Below are 21,042 nucleotides of genomic sequence, written 5' to 3'. Positions count from 1 at the left end.
TTTTACCCCCTCCATAAATCTTCGTCCGCGAAGCCAAGCCAAAGAAGAATAGATCAGCACAATATCACAGCTGAAGAGCTGTACTGTAATGTTCCATAAAACCCTACTTTTAGGCAACATGGACATGGGTTAAATGTTCATCTCCTGTGGTGATAGCCTCTAATTGAAATATCGAGGCAGCAACAATTCTGGATTGTATACCACAATTAATTGGAAACCAAATAAAACTGCATCTATCCAGTTATAAAATCTGTAAATAACTTTCAGTGCATACAAATCAGGTTCATTTGGTCAGAATTTTATTTTCTGGCAATTTAATTATAGAATACAGTATTTTACATGCCATCAGACAATGGTTGGAAGACAAGACTAAGCTAGTGGTTTGCAATTGAGAGGTTTAAGCCAGCAGAAAAAAAAGGGGGGGGGGGGGGAAGTGTTTCTCCATTTAATGAAAGATAGAAAAGATCTGACAGAATTGTTTAAGACTTGAGAATTTTTATCTGGGAAATTAATAAATTTACCAATGTTATCACAAGAACAGAGGTTAGAAGATGCATTTCAATGCAACTTCTAATGTTAGGTCTTGCAGACCTGTGATGTTAACAAGGTTCTAAAAACCAAAGTAAAGGTGAATTATTACTTGGGGAAAGAAAATCTTACAGGGTGTGAAGGGAGTGAGTCGTCTCAAGGTCTGCATGATTGAATGGAAAGAAAGGGAGCAGAATTAATACAATGCGTCTTTCAACAGTCAACAGGTTGGCCAAATGACTTGCCCACATACTGTAAACATTTAGAGTCAGGGTCATAAGTCTTAGCATAGGATAAATGGGTTATAATTCATGGAACACTAGGGAAGGAGAGTTGTTTTATCCTGGTGAATTGCATAACTAGGGTTGTAGAAAAAGCTCTAAACTACTGAGACAAGGGCACCTGGTTAACACATCGATGTTACACGCCAGCAATCAGGACGAGGGTTCGAATCCCTCACTGTCTGTAAGGAGTTTGTACGTTCTCCCATATCTGCGTGGGTTTCCTCTGGATACTCCAGTTTCCTCCTGGTACTCGTTTCCTCCCATCATTCAAAACGTACCGGGGTTTGCAGGTCAATTGGGTGGCACAGCCTCATGGGTTGAAAGGGCTTGTTAACATGCTGTATATCTAAACTTAAATGTCTTTTAACATAGCAAACTCAGGGAAAATTATTTTCTTCGCTGATAACAAAAAAAAGCATTTCAATATTGGAACCAGAATAAGCAGCTATTTCTCAACCCAGTGTTATTAATTTACAATCTTTAAACAAGCAAAGAAACCTTGTTTAAAAAATGCAAATGGATGTCCAAAGTACTAACAGACAGAATATGTGGACAGGGAAACAGAGTTAATATAAGAAAATTAAGTAGGCCATAAGGCCTTTCAAGCCTGCCCTACTGTTTTGCTTGATCATGGCTGATTTAGGCTGGACTCAACCCTTCTTCTATGCCATTTCTCCACACACCAGTAATCTACAATTTATCTAATGTTTATCAACCTCTACTTCAACACCATCTGCAAGAAGAAACTTCTATATACATCAGTTTTTAAAAAAACTAGCCTCCTTTCTTTTAATTGTTTAAAATTCTCCCACTACTGAAAATATTCCAACATCTTCCCTGTCAAGCTGCCCAAGGATGTTATGAGCTTGGTGAATCTCCTTTGTACTCTCCCCAATGTGGCTATATCTTTTTTTATTATAGAGATACGGGAACCTGAACTGGACCTATTATTCCATAGGCTTCCATTTATTCTTTCCACAAGACAACCAGTTTTCAATCCATTCCAACTTCCTCAAATACTATGTGCTTTAAATTTATGCACAGCCTCCTGTATGGCCTTGCAAAGCTAAATCTTTAGGTTCCCCATGATCAACTCTCCCTGCTATATCTTCAAAGAATGAGCAAATCAGTCAATCATGATTTACCTTTCATGAAAACACGTTGACTAGGTTTAATTTATTCATCCTAAGTGATTTGCTATACCCTCTGATTACTGTCTCTACCATCTTGCCAATAATAGCTATTCAACTAACTGCATTGTAGTTCCCAGTCTACTGACTTTCTCCTTTTATTAACAAGGGAATCACTTTGAATGCCAGACTTCAAGAAATACTATTGGACAGCCCAGTAAAGATACATCGCCTCACTCTTCGAGCACATCCTGGGCACAAATTGGTGGGTGAGAAGGTGGCAGAGCACTTTATTTATAAATGGGATGACAAATTGTAATCTGGAAAAGTAGACAGCTGTATACAAAAACAAATCATCACTAGTTGGAATAAAATTAATCAATATTTAGGTATCAAAGTGGGGCTGTCCCCAAAAACACTCCCGATTCAGAATAGATTACCATTAACAGTAGGTAACAGTAGATCCTGGACATGTGGCGTCAGGTGCATAGAGAACTGTTACGAACAGGAGCATTCAAATAACTCAGACATAAGTATGGTTTAAAAAACAAATTGCTAACTTCAGTTAAGATTTTTTTTTTTTTTTTTACAGAACAAATTAGATCCAACATGGCCTTGCCAAAATGCAGTAACGTTGAGAACTCACAGAAGTTCATCTCAGCAATGTATTTCCTACTCCAAGAAGAAGGACCCAAACCAAACGTTCACAAATCAAGAGAGGTAGGGGTCAGACTTAGGAAAAGTGATTGATGAGTGGTGCTGCTCCGATCTATGTCGGACCAGCACGACTACAACCATCAATGCGTGGTACAATTTTCTGCACCAACTGTATCTGACACCGCAAAAAGTGAACAGATCCACAATACCAACACCACCAATCTTCATGTCATTGTGAACAGACTAGTCCCACCTCCCACATTCAAGTCATTCAGTTATATTTTTTTTAAATTTTTCACACTATGAACCATATTAACCAAAATACACAAACATTTCCCTCTTGAATATACACAGTGTCATTTTCTCCCCTTTTTCCCCCCCTCCCTTCCCTCCCTCCTTCCCACACCCCCTCCCTCTTCTTCTTTGGCTTGGCTTCGCGGACGAAGATTTATGGAGGGGGTAAAAGTCCACGTCAGCTGCAGGCTCGTTTGTGGCTGACAAGTCCGATGCGGGACAGGCAGACACGGTTGCAGCGGCTGCAGGGGAAAATTGGTTGGTTGGGGTTGGGTGTTGGGTTCTTCCTCCTTTGCCTTTTGTCAGTGAGGTGGGCTCTGTGGTCTTCTTCAAAGGAGGTTGCTGCCCGCCAAACTGTGAGGCGCCAAGATGCACGGTTTGAGGCGATATCAGCCCACTGGGGGTGGTCAATGTGGCAGGCACCAAAAATAAAAAATTTAAAAAAAATTAAAATGTGGCAGGCACCAAGAGATTTCTTTAGGCAGTCCTTGTATCTTTTCTTTGGTGCACCTCTGTCACGGTGGCCAGTGGAGAGCTCGCCATATAACACGATCTTGGGAAGGCGATGGTCCTCCATTCTGGAGACGTGACCCACCCAGCGCATATGGATCTTCAGCAGCGTGGACTCGATGCTGTCGACCTCTGCCATCTCGAGTACTTCGACGTTAGGGATGAAAGCGCTCCAATGGATGTTGAGGATGGAGCGGAGACAACGCTGGTGGAAGCGTTCTAGGAGCCGTAGGTGATGCCGGTAGAGGACCCATGATTCGGAGCCGAACAGGAGTGTGGGTATGACAATGGCTCTGTATACGCTTATCTTTGAGAGGTTTTTCAGTTGGTTGTTTTTCCAGACTCTTTTGTGTAGTCTTCCAAAGGCGCTATTTGCCTTGGCGAGTCTGTTGTCTATCTCATTGTCGATCCTTGCATCTGATGAAATGGTGCAGCCGAGATAGGTAAACTGGTTGACCGTTTTGAGTTTTGTGTGCCCGATGGAGATGTGGGGGGGCTGGTAGTCATGGTGGGGAGCTGGCTGATGGAGGACCTCAGTTTTCTTCAGGCTAACTTCCAGGCCAAACACTTTGGCAGTTTCCGCAAAGCAGGACGTCAAGCGCTGAAGAGCTGGCTCTGAATGGGCAACTAAAGCGGCATCGTCTGCAAAGAGTAGTTCACGGACAAGTTTCTCTTGTGTCTTGGTGTGAGCTTGTAGGCGCCTCAGATTGAAGAGACTGCCATCCGTGCGGTACCGGATGTAAACAGCGTCTTCATTGTTGGGGTCATTTTCTCCCCTTTCCCCCCCCCCCTTCCCTCCCTCCTTCCCACCCCCCCCCCCTCCCTACCCACTAAACATTCAACATTTACAATACATTAAACCCATTAAACAATGCCATCACACAATGAAAATAAACAAGAAAATTGTGTCATCTACTTTTACACACTGGGACAGTTCATTTCGTCTTTTTCTCATTCTGTCATTTTAGGGGGTGGAGATCTGTTGTGTTCCATGTACGGTTCCCAAATTTGTTTGAATACTGTGATGTTATTTCTTAAATTATATGTTATTTTTTCCAATGGAATACATTTATTCATTTCTATGTACCATTGCTGTACTCTCAGGCTCTCTTCTGATTTCCAGGTTGACATTATAGATTTTTTTGCTACAGCTAAGGCTATCATAATAAATCAGTTTCGTGCTTCATCCAAATCGAGGCCTAATTCTTTACTTCTTATATTACTTAGAAGAAAGATCTCTGGATTTTTTGGTATGTTGCTTTTTGTGATTTTTAATACCTGATTTATATCTTCCCAAAACTTTTCCACTTTCTCACATGCCCAAATTGCATGTACTGTTGTTCCCGTTTCCTTCTTACAGTGAAAACATCTATCTGATACTGTTGGGTCCCATTTATTTAACTTTTGGGGCATGGTGTATAGCCTGTGTAACCAATTATATTGTATCATGCGTAACCTCGTGTTTATTGTATTTCTCATAGTTTCGGAGCATAGCTTTTCCCATTTTTCATTTTTTATCTTTATGTTTAGATCTTGTTCCCACTTTTGTTTGGGTTTACAGCTTATTTCATCATTCTCTTTCTCTTGCAGCTTGATGTACATGTTTGTTATAAATCTTTTAATTATCATTGTGTCTGTAATCACATTCAAAGCTGCTTCCTTCTGGTAACCTCAGCCTGCTTCCCAATTTGTCCTTCAAGTAGGTTTTCAGTTGGTGGTATGCAAACATTGTACCGTGAGTTATACCATATTTATACTTCATTTGTTCAAAATATAATAAATTATTTCCTGAAAAACAATTTTCTATTCTTTTGATCCCTTTTCTCTCCCATTCTCTAAAGGAAAGGATATCTAATGTGAAAGGGATTAGTTGATTTTGCGTCAATAATAATTTTGGTAGTTGGCAATTTTTTTTTCCTTTGTATGTGAATCTTCTTCCAAATGTTGAGTAAATGATGCAGCACTGGTGAATTCCTATGTTGCACCAGCTTTTCATCCCACTTATAAAGTATATGTTCAAGTACCTTCTCCCCTATTTTATCTAGCTCTATCTTGGTCCAATCTGGTTTTTCCCTTGTTTGATAAAAATCTGATAGGTATCTTAATTGCGCTGCTCTATAATAATTCTTAAAGTTTGGTAGCTGTAAGCCCCCTTGTTTGTATCATTCTGTAAATTTATCTAGCGCTATCCTCGGTTTCCCCCCTTTCCATAAGAATTTCCTTATTATTTTCTTTAGCTCATTGAGGAATTTCTCTGTAAAGGGAATTGGTAACAATTGAAATAGGTATTGTATCCTTGGGAAGATATTCATTTTAATGCAATTTACCCTATCAATGTTAGTGGTAAATCTTTCTAATGTTCTAAGTCATCTTGTAATTTCTTCATTAATGGCTGTTAATTTAATTTGTATAGATGGCCTAGATCATTATCTAGTCTAATACCTAGGTATCGGATTGCTTGTGTTTGCAATTTAAATGGTGATTCTTTCTTAAACTTTGTGAAATCTGTGTTACTCATTGACATTTATTTGCGTTGATCTTGTATCCCGATACTTCTCCATATTCCTTCAATTTCTTATGTAATTCTTTTATTGATAATTCTGGTTCTGTTAAGTATACTATGACATCATCTGCTAATAGACTGATTTTATATTCCTACTCTTTTATTTTATTTTCTGTTCTTATCAGTTCTGCCAAGGGTTCTATTGCTAAAGCGAACAGTGAGGGAGATAGTGGACATCCCTGCCTAGTTGACCTGCTTAATTTAAATTGGTTCGATATATATATCCATTTACTGTCATCTTTGCCAATGGTCCCTTATATAATGCTTTCACCCAATTAATATTTCTCTGTTAGGTTGAACCTCTGTAGTACTTTGAATAAATAATTCCATTCTACCCTGTCAAAGGTTTTCTCTATGTCTAAAGCAACCGCCACTGTTGGCATCTTATTTCCTTGTACTGCATGGATTAACTTAATGAACTTATAGATATTGTCCGTTGTTCGTCTTTTCTTAATAAATCCAGTTTGATCAAGTTTTACTATTTTTGGTACACAGTCGGCCAATTTGTTTGCTAATAGTTTTGCTATTATCTTATAATCTGAGTTAAGTTGAGATATTGGTCTATATGATGCTAGTGTTAGTGGATCTTTCCCCATCTTTGGTATTACTGTAATTATTGCTGTTTTACATGAGTCTGGCATGTTTTGTGTTTCTTCAGTCTGGTTCGTTACTTCCAGGAGAGGAGGAATTAATAGGTCTTTAAATGTTTTATAGAATTCTATTGGGAGTCCGTCCTCTCCCGGTGTTTTATTGTTTGGTAGCTTTTTTAATATATATTGTATTTCCTCTATTTAAAATGGTTTCATCAATTTGTTTTGCTCCTCTTCTTGCAATTTCGGTAGTTCAATTTTAGCTAGAAACTCATCTATTTTGTCTTCTTTCCCTTCGTTCTCAGTTCGATATAATTGCTCGTAGAATTCCTTAAAGTTTTATTGATCTCTGTTGGGTTATATGTAATTTGTTTGTCCTTTTTCCTTGATGCCAATACCGTTCTTTTAGTTTGTTCTGTTTTAAGCTGCCAAGCTAGTATTTTGTGCGTTTTTTTTCTCCTAGCTCATAATACTTCTGCTTTGTCTTCATTATGTTCTTCTCCACCTTGTACGTTTGTAGTGTTTTGTATTTTATTTTTTTATCCGCCAATTCTCTTCTTTTTGTTGTATATTCCCTTGTTGCTAGTTCTTTTTCTGTACTTATTATTTCCCTTTCCAGCTGTTCTATTTCCCGATTGTAGTCCTTCTTCATCTTAGTTACATAATATTCATTTCAAAGTATATTTTAATTTGGCGCTCACTGAATTCTCTAAAATCCTGTCTTTTAAGTAGCATGGAGTTTAATCTCCATCTATTCGTTCTTGGTGGATGTCCACCAGCTCTATTGCTAAGAGGGGTGAGTGAGCTGATAGCAATCCAGCTTTATATTGCATTTTCCTAACTCTCCCTTGGATGTGGGCTGACAACAGGAACAGGTCAATCCTTGAGTATGTTTTAGGTCTACACGAATAATATGAGTATTCCTTCTCCTTTGGGTGTTGTTTCCTCCATATATCCAAAAGTTGCATTTCGTGCATTGATTTAACCATAAATTTGCCTACTTTGTTCTTTCTGCTAGTCTTTTGTCCAGTTTCATCCATCTTTGAGTCCAAATTAAGGTTAACGTCCCCTTCTATCAGTATATTCCCCTGCGTATCTACAATCTTCAGAAAGATATCTTGCATAAACTTTTGACCCTCTTCATTACACACACACACACACATACACCTCCCCGCTGGATCTATTTTTTCCTCCTCTATTTTGATTGGTACATTTTTATTGATTAATTTAGCTACTCCTCTGGCTTTTCAATTATATGATGCTGCTGTTACGTGTCCTACCCTGTCTCTCCTTAATTTCTTGTGTTCCACTTCAGTTAGATGTGTTTCCTGCACGAATGCCATATCAATTTTTTTCTTTTTTCAGTAAATTTAATAGTCTCTTCCTTTTGATTTTTTATGTATTCTGTTAATATTTATAATCATATAGTTCAACATGGCCATTTCATACTTTGTTTATATCTCATTTCTGCTTCCTCACCACCACCTTTCCCCTTTTCCCCATTTCCATTTCTCAGTTTTCTTTTTTTGAACGCACTGTATGACAACACTTCTAAAACACAAAATATTTCCACCATTCCCACATCTAAAATTCCCTTAACCCCTAATGTCCCCCCATCTCTGAGTTGCTCCTTGTCCCTTGCCGGGCAACCACAACTCCCCTCTCCATATGGATTGCGAACCCGCTCGCACAAACTGATTTCGCAGTGACTGTTATTCTCTCCTACCCAACCCCCTCCAGAAAAGACTTATCTTCACATATAACAAAGCTCATCCTCTTTTTCCCCCCTTACTACTTCTTCTCTTTTCTTTCCCTCCTTTAGTTCTTACTTATACATTATTTTTGTTCTTTATATGTAGTTTGTCGTCATTCTTTGTTCTTGTTACATCTCTTCACCTCTCTCAGTCTTGCAGGCGTTCTGCAAATTCTCATGCTTTCTCCGAATCCGAGAACAGTCTGTTTTGCTGCCCCGAGATAACTATTTTAAGCACCGCTGGATATGTTAACATAAATTTATAGCCTTTCTTCCACAGGATTGATTTTGCTTCACTAAACTCCTTCCTCACCTTCAGGAGCTCTGTATCTGGGTAGAAAAAAAAATTTTGACCTTTGTATTCCAGTGGTTTTTTTGTCTTCTCTTATTTTTTTCATTGCCTTCTCCAATATATTTTCTCTTGTCGTGTATCTCAGGAATTTTACTAAAACGGATCTTGGTTTTTGTTGTGACTGTGGTTTTGGGGCTTGTGTTCTGTGTGCCCTTTCTATTTCCATTCCTTCCTGCATTTCTGGCATTCCCAGGACCTTTGGGATCCATTCTTTTATAAATTCTTTCATATCTTTGCCTTCATCTTCCTTAAGGCCCACTATCTTTATATTATTTTGCCTACTATAGTTTTCCATTATATCCATCTTTTGAGCTAACAACTCTCGTGTTTCTTTAACTTTTTTATCTCTTTCTTCAATTTTCTTTTTAAATCGTTCACTTCCATATCTATTGCCATTACATGTTCTTCCACATTTTCTAATCTTTTCCTTACATCTGTTATGACCAGCTTTATTCTACTCACTTTTTCTTCTGTACTTTTCATGTTTCTTTTTATGTCACTAAATTCTAGTGTCAGCCATTCTCTTAATGCTTTCATATGTTCTTGAAATTTTTTTTTAATCTATGAACTGTCCATTCATTTTACCTCCTATTCCTCTGTGCAGAGCTTGGTGTTCTTCTTCTTCTTCTGTGTCTGCTCGGGTTTGTGCCTTCTTTTTCTCTTCCTTGTATCTGTGTCTCTTCTGACTTTCTTGTTGAGCTGCTTGTCTCAGTTTGTTGGGTATTTTTTCTTTCCATGGTGTCTTGATGTTGGTCCTCTTCTTCTGGGTTGGTTATCTGTTGTGTCTCTAGTTTCCTTTTTTCATTCTCTCCCCTCCCGTTCCCGTTATTTTGTTTATCTTCCAGCTGGGAGCCCTGCTGTTTGTGCTGTGGAGTTTCACTCCACAGCTGGTCATAGGAACATAGGAAGTAGGAACAGGAGTAGGCCAAAAATGGCCCATCGAGCCTGCTCCGCCATTCAATACGATCATGGCTGATCTAATTTATGACCTAACTCCACATGGTTGTGCACCTCTGTTTGGCTCCGTGAGCCATCTTTGCAGCCCTGCGTTCGATGGGTTCTCCACTGACCTCGGGGAATGGGCTTCTCTTTCCACAGCGGGTCCCTGCTTTTTCATACAGGTAAGGCCTTCACCTTTCTCTTCCGGTGTCTTTCTTTCTTCTTTTATTCCCGTTGTTTTTGGCTTTTCTTTCTTAGGTGCCATTTTCTCCACACCTTTTTTTATTTGTTATGATTTGTGTGTCTGGGGCTTTGTTTTTTCTTCACTTTTTTTTCATTTTCTGGAGAGGGATGGTATTCTCCTACCGGCCACTACTCCATCACGTGACTCCTCATTCAAGTACATTTTATGCAGCAAGGTTGCCATTACCAATGCTTTTGTCACATGCATTAAATCACAAAAGCAACCCTTTACATCACACTCTGCCTCCTATTGAGAAGAAAACAACAAATTGCTGGAGGAACTCAGTGGGTCAGGCAGCATCCATGTGTATAGTGAGTCAGTCAGTTTCAGGTCAGGATCTTTTATGGAGACTACGTAGTTTGCCAACTTGGAATTTTCCATCTGCAAAGTCCATTTTCTTCAAGTACAGATAGAAAATATTAATTTAGTTCATGCAGTATCCATGGAAAGCAATAGGCAGCCAACGTTTAGAGACTCAGTCCTTCATCAGGAATGCCATATATGGGAGAATGCTCGAATTTTGAAGTTGGGAAAGGAAAGAGCACAGGCTTGCAGTTGATAGGTAGATACACATATGGAGGAAAAAAAGAGGAAAAGGAACTAAGATGTTAGGGGAGGGGCAGACAGCTGAGAAGGATAGAAAAGAGAAAGAAGGGGTGAGGAGCAGTAGAAAGGAACATGTGGGTGACAGGCAGAGGGAAAAAGGAGAGAGCCCTTGAATGGAAACCATACTCTTGGAACAGATGAGATCGAGACAGAGGAACTGAGTGAAAGGAAAAGAATCCTTACAGGAGACAAAGTGGGAAGTGCAGTCAAGGAAACTGTGGGAGTCGGTAGGTTTATAAAAGATGCCCACAGATCATTTTCCTCCCAAAATGGAGGCAGATAAAGAAAGGGGAGAGAGCAACCGTAATGAACCAAGTAAATTTGATGGCAGGGTGGAAGTTGGCAAAATTGATGAGCTCATCGTGGGTACAAGAAGCAGCATCAATGCACATGTCAATTGAGAGATGTAAGAGAGCCATGCCTGTGTAGGTTTGTAAACTTTGCTCCAAATAGCCAACAAAAAGACAGGCATAGGTGGGGCCAATCGCTGCACTTTTGGTTTAGAGAAAGTGGGATGAGCCAAAAGAGAGGCTATTAAGGGTGAACACGAGTTCTGCTGGACAGACGAAAGTGATTGCAGAGGAGGGCTGGTTGGGTTTCCTTATGGGAGATGGAAGTGTGTGGGAACTGGACATCAATGGCAAAAATCATGCAGTTTTGGCCAGGGAACTAAAAGTTATTGAAGTGGGGTATCCCAGATGGAGTTAGGATGGGAATGGACAAATGAGGGACAAAATAGAGACGAGGCAAGATGATATCAGTTTGATGGGGCAGTAGCACACAGAAACAATGGACCTTCTGGGGTAGTAGAGTCTATGAATCTTGGATAGGAGGTAGACCCAAGGCAGTGCAAGGATGGAAACAATGAGGTTGGAGGTGGTGGAAGGGAGATTACCAGAAGTGATAAGGTCAGTAATGATGCGAGATACAGCATCCTAATGCTTCTTTACAGGGTCCTGTTCAAGGGGGAAGGAGCAGTGGCATACACAAACATCAAAGTACCAGCCTGGGCCAAGGTGACAACCCATGTCCATGTCAATAGGAGCCTGAGATTCATTCAGGACCTCATCTTTAATTTCTGGCTCCACTCACAAGGTTGTGTTGACCCCAACAGGCCATTCTCTTCACAGGTACTGTCTTGAATATTTTTGTTTTTATATCATGAGGAAAACTGCCTTGTAACAATATGCCTCAATATTAGAAACAAGACTAAAAGTATTAATGGATTTCATTTCCTATTACAACTTATGGTCAGTTTTCTGTTCCGGTTCTGGATGATGGCAGTGCAGCATGGCTGCATTAGCCTTTCCAGATAGTGATGCTACCGAAATTGTCGAAGCAGAGTGCTGTGCTCAATTTTTAAAGGATGAAGATTGGACAGTAGCGCTGTGGAGATGGGAAGCTGAGAAAAACTGCAAAGTAAGATGAAGGTATGGAAGAAGCAGAGTGACCTTGTCTGCTGTAGGGACAAGGCTTCCAAACATCGGGTGCTGCCAGTAGCTGATGATAAGCCATGGCAGGTCTGCGGTGCTGCATCTGGGTTTCCGGAGCAGACGGCGTATGCCTGGTTACCTGTTCAGCAGAGGTGGTGTCCTACCCAATCTCTCTTTAATTTCTTGTGCTCCAATTCAGTTAAGTGTGTTTCTTGGACAAATGCTATATCTATTTTTTCCTTTTTCAGTAAATTTAGTAGTTTCTTCCTTTTAATTTGGTTATGTATTCCATTAATATTTAAAGTCATATAGTTCATTGTAGCCATTTTATATTTTGTTTATCTTCTCTTTCCGTTTTTCCATCATTACCTTTCCTCCTTTTCCATTTCTGTTTTCTTATTTTCAACTCTTTACCAGACAACATTCCTACAACATCCAACATTTTCCTTATTCTCCTATTTCTATCTTCTTTATCCCCAATCTCCCCTTCCCCTCCTGAGTTGTCCTTTATCCCTTGTCGGACAACCACATCTCCCCTCTCCATTTGGATTTGCGAATCCACTCGCAAGCGTCAACTGATTTTGCAGTGACCGCTCTTTTCCCCCACCCAGCACCCCCCAGAAAAGATTTCACTTTTCATATGTCACAAAGGTCACTCTTTTAATTCCCTCCTTATTCTCTCTATTCCATTACCTTCCCTTATTAATTCTTGTCTATACTATCTATGTTTTCCTCTAATTACAGATACTTTCACGTATGCCCATTGTCTCTATTCACTCTTATACCTCTTTACCCGCATACATATCAATCGTGGTCATTTTTACCCTCATTACCCGTCTTCATCCCTCAGTCTATTTTTGTCTTTACCCACATACATATCAATCGTGATCATTTTTACTCTCATTACCCGTCTTCATCCCTCAGTCTATTTTTGTAATTGTTCTGCAAATTTTCGTGCTTCTTCTGGGTCCGAGAATAGTCTGTTCTGTTGTCCTGGAATAAATATTTTCAATACCGCTGGATGCTTTAGTATAAATTTATACCCTTTCTTCCATAAAATTGCCTTTGCTGTATTGAACTCCTTTCTCTTCTTTTGGAGTTCAAAACTTATATCTGGATAAATGAAGATTTTTTGCCCTTTATACTCCAGTGGTTTGTTGCCCTCTCTTACTTTTTCCATTGTCTTCTCCAGTACCTTTTCTCTTGTAGTATATCTTAGGAATTTCACTACAATAGATCTTGGTTTTTGTTGTGGTTGTGGTTTAGGGGCCAATGCTCTATGTGCCCTTTCCATTTCCATTTCTTGCTGTAGTTCTGGACATCCTAGGGCCTTAGGGATCCATTCTTTTATAAACTCCCTCATATTCTTGCCTTCTTCATCTTCCTTAAGGCCCACTATCTTTATGTTATTTCTTCTGTTATAATTTTCCATTATATCTATTTTTTGGGCTAGTAATTCTTGTGTCTCTTTAGTTTTTTTATTAGATTCCTCCAATTTCTTTTTTAAGTCTTCTACCTCCATTTCTGCTGCTATTGCCCGTTCTTCCATCTTGTCCATTTTTTTCCCCATTTCTGTTAAGGTCATATCCATTTTATTTATTTTCTTTTCTGTGTTGTTTATTCTTCTTCTTAAATCATTGAATTCCTGTGTTTGCCATTCTTTAAATGACTCCATGTATCCTCTAACAAGAGCAAGTATATCCTTTACCTTGCCTTTCCCTTTATCTATTTCACTGTATTCTTCCTCTTCTTCTTCCTCTGGGTTGGCCATCTGTTGTTTCTTTGATGCCCTTTCCTCCTCTTCTTTCTTGTTTCCATTGTCTTCTGTGGTCTCTTCTTGCTGCAGGTGTTCTGCAGCTGTCGTTGCCGGCTGTGGAGATCGACTCCCCAGCTGGTCCCCCCTCCCGTCGGTGTGTTTTTTTTCATGCGCGGTTGCGCACTTTTACTCGGCTCTACGAGCCATTGTTGTAGTTCTTTTTCTACCGACCTGAGGTAGTGGGCTCCTCTCTCCACAGCGGGCCTCTTCGGACAGGTAAGGCCTTCACCTTTTTCCTCCGTTGTCTTCTCTTCCTCTCTTCTTTCCGTTGATTTTGATTTTTCTCCTTTTGTCTCCATCTTCTTTCCACCTTTATACTCACTTTTCTTTAACTTGTATTTCTGTGCCTTTGTATTTTCTCTCGTTTTTCCCGACTTTTCTGGAGAGGGCTGGAGTTCACCGTCCGGCCACTACTCCATCACGTGACTCCTCCCAGCAGAGGTGGTGTCCGGGAGCAGTGTCGTGTGACTGGCCTGGAGGTTTGGGATGCTGTGCCATTTTGGAGCACGGGGCCCTGCGGCAGATGGTGGGGTCGGAGAGGAGGCCATGGAGGGTTTCTCTACCATTATTATGCCGAAGCTGACGGGCCTGCATAGACTTGTGAACTGTGCGGTGGTTCTTCTTTTCAAGCGACTGGACTTTTTAAAATCTAAGTCTCTGAAATGTGATAGTCTCCACTGTGCCTATTGTTTTTCATTTTTTACTGTATTATTAGCACAGTTTTATTTTAAAACATTATTTAGGTGCGTTTTAGTCTTGTATGTGAGTAGCATCCACCAACGAGCTGCAGCAGACGTGGACATACCCCTCCATAAATCTTCGTCCGCGAAGCCAAGCCAAAGAAAGAAGAAGGGTAGCATTGTGGTTTCTGAAGGATGCAATTTCATTTTTCAACTGTGTACTGTGACAATAAAGGCTACTACTACTTTTCATTGCCCTCAAAGGTACCTATTCAACTCAGGCTCATTCAGTGAGTGGAATTTTCATGCAGCTGAGTTGTACCATAATAAGAAGATAGCACTGCTTCTAAGAGACTTATTAAACTAAAGAAAACATTCTGATCTTTTAAACTGTTTACACCAAACTGTAAATTATTTTCCTACCTCATGTCACCCACAGTAAATTACAGCTGAACAGACATCATTCAAGGCACAGGGTCTGTTGTGACATTGTTAATACAATGACTTCCTAAGGTTTCTAGTTTGGGTTAGGGAACAGTTGCTACTTTCAGCATGGAAGCAAGGATAAAGATTCCTTTATTCCTGTCATCACCTCCTTGATTAGCCTGATCAAGGAGATGATGACAGGATTAAAGGAGAGTGTTTTCCAAATGGGAGCAATGATGCAAATGATCTGATCAGGCAGTATGAGGATGGCACACCTCACCTGTAGGAGTGTTGGGTTATCTCTACCAAGTTGCTGGAGAAGGGCCGGCAGTAATGCTGGGTTCTGTTGTATTATCTGGCGCATCTGCTGAAACTGGGGCTGAGTTCGAAGAAATTCCAGTGGATTACCTGAAACAGACATACAACGTTAGGAAGCAACACAAGCCAGACCAACATGAGCAAATTTTACCTGAATTTTTTTTTTTTTAAAATATGTTCATTTTTATCCCCCAATTTCATATTACTACTAAGTATTCTATCACACCACTTGTAAGTCATCTGTTAGTGTGACAGCTCAGCACTAACTGGTACATTAACTACAAGTTCAGCATCTTTTTAAATGTTATAAACAGTCACCAATTGAACTCACTGGCTGGTGTAGACTGCGATGATGGTTGGGACGGTGGTTGCGTTGTGACTCGAGGTTGCGGTTCCTCTGGAACTTCTGGCTCTGCTGGGATTCCCTAATTGAAAAATAAAACTCATCTCTTAAACACTTTCCTTGATATTCATGTGCAGAAAAAATGCTGACTGAGGTAGCAGTGGTGCAGTTAGTAGAGCTGCTGCATCACAGCATCAGGGACCCAGGTTCAGTCCTGACCACATATGCTGTGATCTACTTGCAACTGCGTGGTTTCATCCAGGCACTCACGCTTCCTCCCAGGACCCAAAGCCTGGGAAGGGGATGGTGGGGAAGGATGCTGCCATCCCCAGCAGGATAACATTACAATGTAAATTTCCTCGAGTGTCCAGGTCAGTAAAAGTATCTGGGTGGAATTTCTCTTGATCCGAATAAATATTTCTATCTGTTTCACAAAAGAGAGGGATGCTTCTGACGTTGTACTCAAGATATCTTGAGTGGGGTCAAAGAGTATTACTGGGTATAATCATATTTAAAAATGAAAATAGCAAGGTGTAGGTGAAAATAATCAAGACCATTAAGGTTCAAGTAACTGCTTGCAATTTTCCCCAATCTCACTACCCACAGCAGATGGGACCATGAACTCACAAGTTGGGAATGAACTAAGTCTCAATAACAGTATTGAGACACCATATGCAAGCTGGTGGGAGCACAATCCTTGGACAGCAGAATATTTCTGAACTCTGCTTACCAATGGATAACTGTTACATCAATTACCCTGTCCATTGTTACATCTGATGACAGATGATTGGACAGTAGGTAACATTGCATTATTGTTTAAAATGAGGATAGAAAATGGTTAAGTTCAGACAGATTAATTTTGCTACTGGACAATTCATTGGAATCCACTCTAAAGGACCACACAAACTCTCATGTGGAATTCACTACATGAAAGGCAGAGGCAGAAACATCATATTGCATGAACACTTGAACCAAGATGTGCAGGGCTTTGGACCAAGTAGGAAGGTGGGATTAGCCCAGAGTTCACTTTTTCCATCTGACAGCCACAAAATGTCAGTGACCGCTTTCCACGCAAAAAATTTCCATGATTCTACATTCAACTGCACAGATTAAAGGCTTAAAGGCAGCACCAAAAACCAATCCAAAACTTCAATCTCCTCTACTGGTCAGATACTGATAAATCTCTTGGTTACAATTAAACAGTAAAGTATATCCATGGATGTATAATATATTATCTTTCAGTGCACCTCTGGAATTCTACTTCGAGTCAAATAAATGTGTTCTCCAAAAATATGGTGACATTGTGCCATGTGGAAGAATGTCTAGTTAAAACAGGATACATCAAATTTCAAAGGCCTACACTGAATTTAAAATATTGAACTTTAAAGTAACTTTCTAGATTTTGGCCTGGACTGTGATGGTTTGGGTATCTCATACAGACACAGATTTAGTGTTAAGGATAGCTTAAGAATTAAGATGATAGTTTAAGAGTAAGAAATAAAATTAGTATTTTAAATTTAAACTTAGTTCATTGCCTATTGATGCTCATTACACGCGGTTCATAACACAAGCTCAGATGCCTTGAAACTAAGACACAGGCTTCATCTGAAAGGGGAGCATGACAATGTCAGTATCCACAATCTGTTCATCACTCACCGTCAGAAGATATTCCACAGCTCTGTCTGGATTGTTAAAGCTTGCCCGTAGTGCTGCAAGAACCTGCTCTCGTTCATAGCCCATTGACATGATCTCTGCCACCAGGTTTTCATAAGCTTGTCCTGTAACTGAGATAAAAGCTTCCAAATGGAGATTCGGCTTCACACAGGGAATCAAATCACTGACAGAGTAAAGAGTCAGCAGTTAAAACTAGCATTATTTCTCAATCGTTTTAACCAAAACATTTGGCAATTAAATTCAACAATCAAGGTATGTTAATTAAGCAAGAAAGTAAACCCTAGTCCCACTTTTGATTTTTCTGGTGTCTTTATTTAGTTGCACCTCCCCCGATCATGTAGCTAATGACTTGATGGAATGAGTTAAATTGGATTACTTTAGTTTTTCAAAGTCTGTTCCTGAGAATGAGCATTTTTACCATATGTTAACTGCTTCCCACAAGGAATTTGAATCAGAAATTTAAGGAAAACAAGTTGAAAACATCAGCACTACAATGGGATCCAAACATTTTTCCTCCACACTAGTTCCTTGCAGGATTACTTATTCTGCCTTTTTGATGTCCCATATGGAACCTATGTGACTGGTTGATTATTCATAACATTGACTATTCTCAATAATCTACTTATTTTATTCTGTATTTAAATATTAGTATTTTTGAGGAAAATCTTTTGATAAATTAGGACTGATTATTGACAATAAAGTTGCAAATGTGAATTACATCTTTGTTCTAGCAGGCTCTTGATTCAATCAATGCCCTTAAAATATACAGTACAACTCCAATTATCCAATATCCTCATTTATCCAATTTTTAAAAAAAAATTTGGTTAAACAAGGATATTCAAAACAAATTAGAAATCCTCAATTATTCAAAAATTTTCCGGAGCTGAAATGACCTCACAGGTTGAAAAAAAATTTACTCAACATGAAATTAGAATAATGATTGTCTTGTTTCAGGTAACTCGCACCCCTCTCTCTTTCGTTCCTTATTTTCCTTCCCCTATCAACTTTTCTCTCCAACTTTCCTTTTCAAACTGCGTGCCACCATCTCCTAGCTGCAAGTGGTCAGAAGAATCCCTTGTCCTACTGTCATCAAGAAGGCTCGGGCAGGAGCGGGACCTCAGGCTCAGTGGCATTCTCTTCCCTCCCTCCTTGGCACACCGGAGGGCCCAGCCCTCCTCTCAGCCTACGACCTCACACCAGACTCCCCGGTGTGCATGTGCGGTAGGTATAGGGGAGGATTCGGAGTCAGTGAGTGTTCCACCAGCCTGGGAAGCCTCCCCGGGGAATAGCGGCGTTGCAGCCAGAATTTTTTTGATGAGAACTGAATATTATTTTAGTACTTAAAAAGCCTTCTCTTCTTGTTTGTTGTTATTTAAACACTATTACAAGTGATTTGCTGGGCTGTTGTTTTTTTAAAAATGACCAGTTATCTGAACAAAACATTAATCCAACAAAGGCCTAGACCCAACCATTTTGGATAGTCAGAATTTTAGTGTACTTAAAAGTTGCTTATCGCTTGCACATCTGACTCCCAACCCAATTTCCAGCACAAGTTCCACAAGCCTGTAGATCACAGCTTGTCAAGCACATTTTAAATGTGTGGTTTTCTTCAATAAATTCAACTCTCTGGGTAGGAAAGGATTTCCTCCTCATCCTTAAAATTCTTGCGTCAATTACTTCAAATCTATGATCGCAGTTTTCAAGGAAAACAGGCCTTTCCTATTTGCTCCATCTGAATCAATTAGATACATCTGAACAAAGTCTACTGTCAACTTCTGAAAAATCATGTAATTCTTCATCATAGCTACAATTCATCACTCCCAACACTCTCCAAAGCCAACACATCATTCCCATACCATAAATCCATGCCTTGCAAATTAAAGAAAGCATCTTGGATCCTTTTTCAATCGCCTGCCTTCAAGGATCTGTGCATGTACACAAAGATGTTTCTCCACATCAAAAATATCCCCCAATTTACATATATTCCCTTGCCTTTGCACTTCTCCAAATGCGTCAACTCCCTCTTCACCAAGTTGTTCCATTTGCCACTTTCTGCCCAAAAATATAAATGGTCTCCACCTTCCTAAAGTCTAGTTTTCCTCCTCACTACACAGCCGACTTTTGCATCATTTTCAAACTTTAAGATGCCACCAAGGAAGTCTACATTATTAAAATACAACTTATGAAAAGCAAAGGCGCAAGCACCTAGCCCTGCGTAACCCAAGTACAACACACCTGCAGTCACAAAAACATTCAATACTGTAAATATGCATGCAAAAGCTGACCCCCTATTTTTCACCCCAAAATCTGGCATTTTCCATACAGCGTGTGTAAAAGTCAATCCTCTTGTTCTGGCCACCTGCCCATCCGAGCTCCCATTGCGGACTCTGCCCACCAGAGCTCCTGACGCTCCAACTGCCAACTCTCACCTAGACCCCAGTCGCCCATCCATCCAAGTTCCTGACACCTTGAACGAAGCAGGCACTTACCATGGTCAAAAAATAGTACTGTATGCACTTAATAATCAACCCTCTAAAATTTACCCTAAAAATTGGTCGACAAAATTCAACTATTACACATATATAGTAAATATTTTTTGCTTCCTGCCAATTTTGAATCTAATCTCCCACATCCTTGGAGTTCATGGACTTCTGGCAAGTCCATCACGTGGACTTGTATCAAAAAGTCCATAACAATGCTTGCATATTGCTGAAAGCACTAAATTCTTAGTGCTTCAGACAGAAAGGAAGACAATCAGGTAGTCAGAGATGACCTTCCTTGACAAATCCATGATTGATGTCCCGAATAATCTGAGCTTCTCAAATACTTGTACTTTTTTTTTAAGGGTCTACATTAGCAGTGCTCGGAGGCCTCATGGTCATGGTTAATAAAACCATAAGAGATGGATTTTATTACCTCCTAATGACTCACAAAATACATTACAATTTTTCAATACGACTTCTATTTACATTCAATGAATGGAAAAGCATGTAAATGGGATATGTAAACTCTTAATTTTATAGAATCTAAACAAAAAAGTTACTATTATAACATTCAGAATTGTTCCATTATCCCAGATAACCAAGATTATCTTTATTTCCCACAAATTTACCCTGGCCTCTTCCTTCCTGAACCGCAACAAGGACAGGTTTCCACTTTCACTCACCGACCACCCCACTAGTCTCTGCATCCAACATAGCCTCCACAATTTCTGCCACCAACAACCTGATCCGATCACGCATCTTCCTCTCCACTTTCTGCAAGGACCACCTCCCCCTTCCGGGATTCCCTCCCTGCTAATCGACCCCTCAGTACCTACCCCTGTGATGACAAGAAATGCAACATGTACCCACACCACCTCCCTCACCACTGTTTAGGGCCTTCCAAGTGAAGCAACACTTCTCTTGTGAATCTCTGGCGCTCCTGATGTAGCCTCCTTTATAATCAGAGAGACTGGGAGATAGAGTGAAGGGGCTCAACAGAACTGTCTGCTGCAATAGCAAGTACCTCCCAGTGATCAACCATTTTAATAACACTCAGCATGTCTATCAATAACTGCAAACACTGCCAAATTAAGACTACCTGCAAATCAGAGGAACCACGTATTACAGAATGCTTCTCTTCTTTGGCTTGGCTTCGCGGACGAAGATTTATGGAGGGGGTAAAAAGTCCACGTCAGCTGCAGACTCGTTTGTGGCTGACAAGTCCGATGCGGGACAGGCAGACACGATTGCAGCGGTTGCAGGGGAAAATTGGTTGGTTGGGGATGGGTGTTGGGTTTTTCCTCCTTTGCCTTTTGTCAGTGAGGTAGGCTCTGCGGTCTTCTTCAAAGGAGGTTGCTGCCCGCCAAACTGTGAGGCGCCAAGATGCACGGTTTGAGGCGATATCAGCCCACTGGCGGT

The 21,042-nt window shown here is 40.1% G+C and overlaps 1 protein-coding gene across 4 annotated transcripts in view; it reads right to left on the bottom strand.

Annotated features, from left to right (window-relative positions):
- Positions 1-21,042, bottom strand: part of LOC138758901 (UV excision repair protein RAD23 homolog B-like) — a 78,978-nt gene that overhangs the window by 10,691 nt on the left and 47,245 nt on the right. For all 4 annotated transcript variants that reach the window (XM_069928483.1, XM_069928484.1, XM_069928485.1 and 1 more), the window contains exons 6-8: positions 17,123-17,250; positions 15,455-15,548; positions 15,086-15,213 (exon numbers count right to left, since the gene is read on the bottom strand). In XM_069928483.1, coding sequence (XP_069784584.1) covers positions 15,086-15,213; positions 15,455-15,548; positions 17,123-17,250 — 350 coding nt within the window. The remainder of the gene's footprint in view (positions 1-15,085; positions 15,214-15,454; positions 15,549-17,122; positions 17,251-21,042) is intronic.

Source organism: Narcine bancroftii, chromosome 3 (assembly GCF_036971445.1).
Source record: "Narcine bancroftii isolate sNarBan1 chromosome 3, sNarBan1.hap1, whole genome shotgun sequence".
Classification (NCBI taxonomy): domain Eukaryota; kingdom Metazoa; phylum Chordata; class Chondrichthyes; order Torpediniformes; family Narcinidae; genus Narcine; species Narcine bancroftii.
Note: the sequence above shows the minus strand (reverse complement) of the source record. Positions and strands in the feature narration are given on the sequence as shown.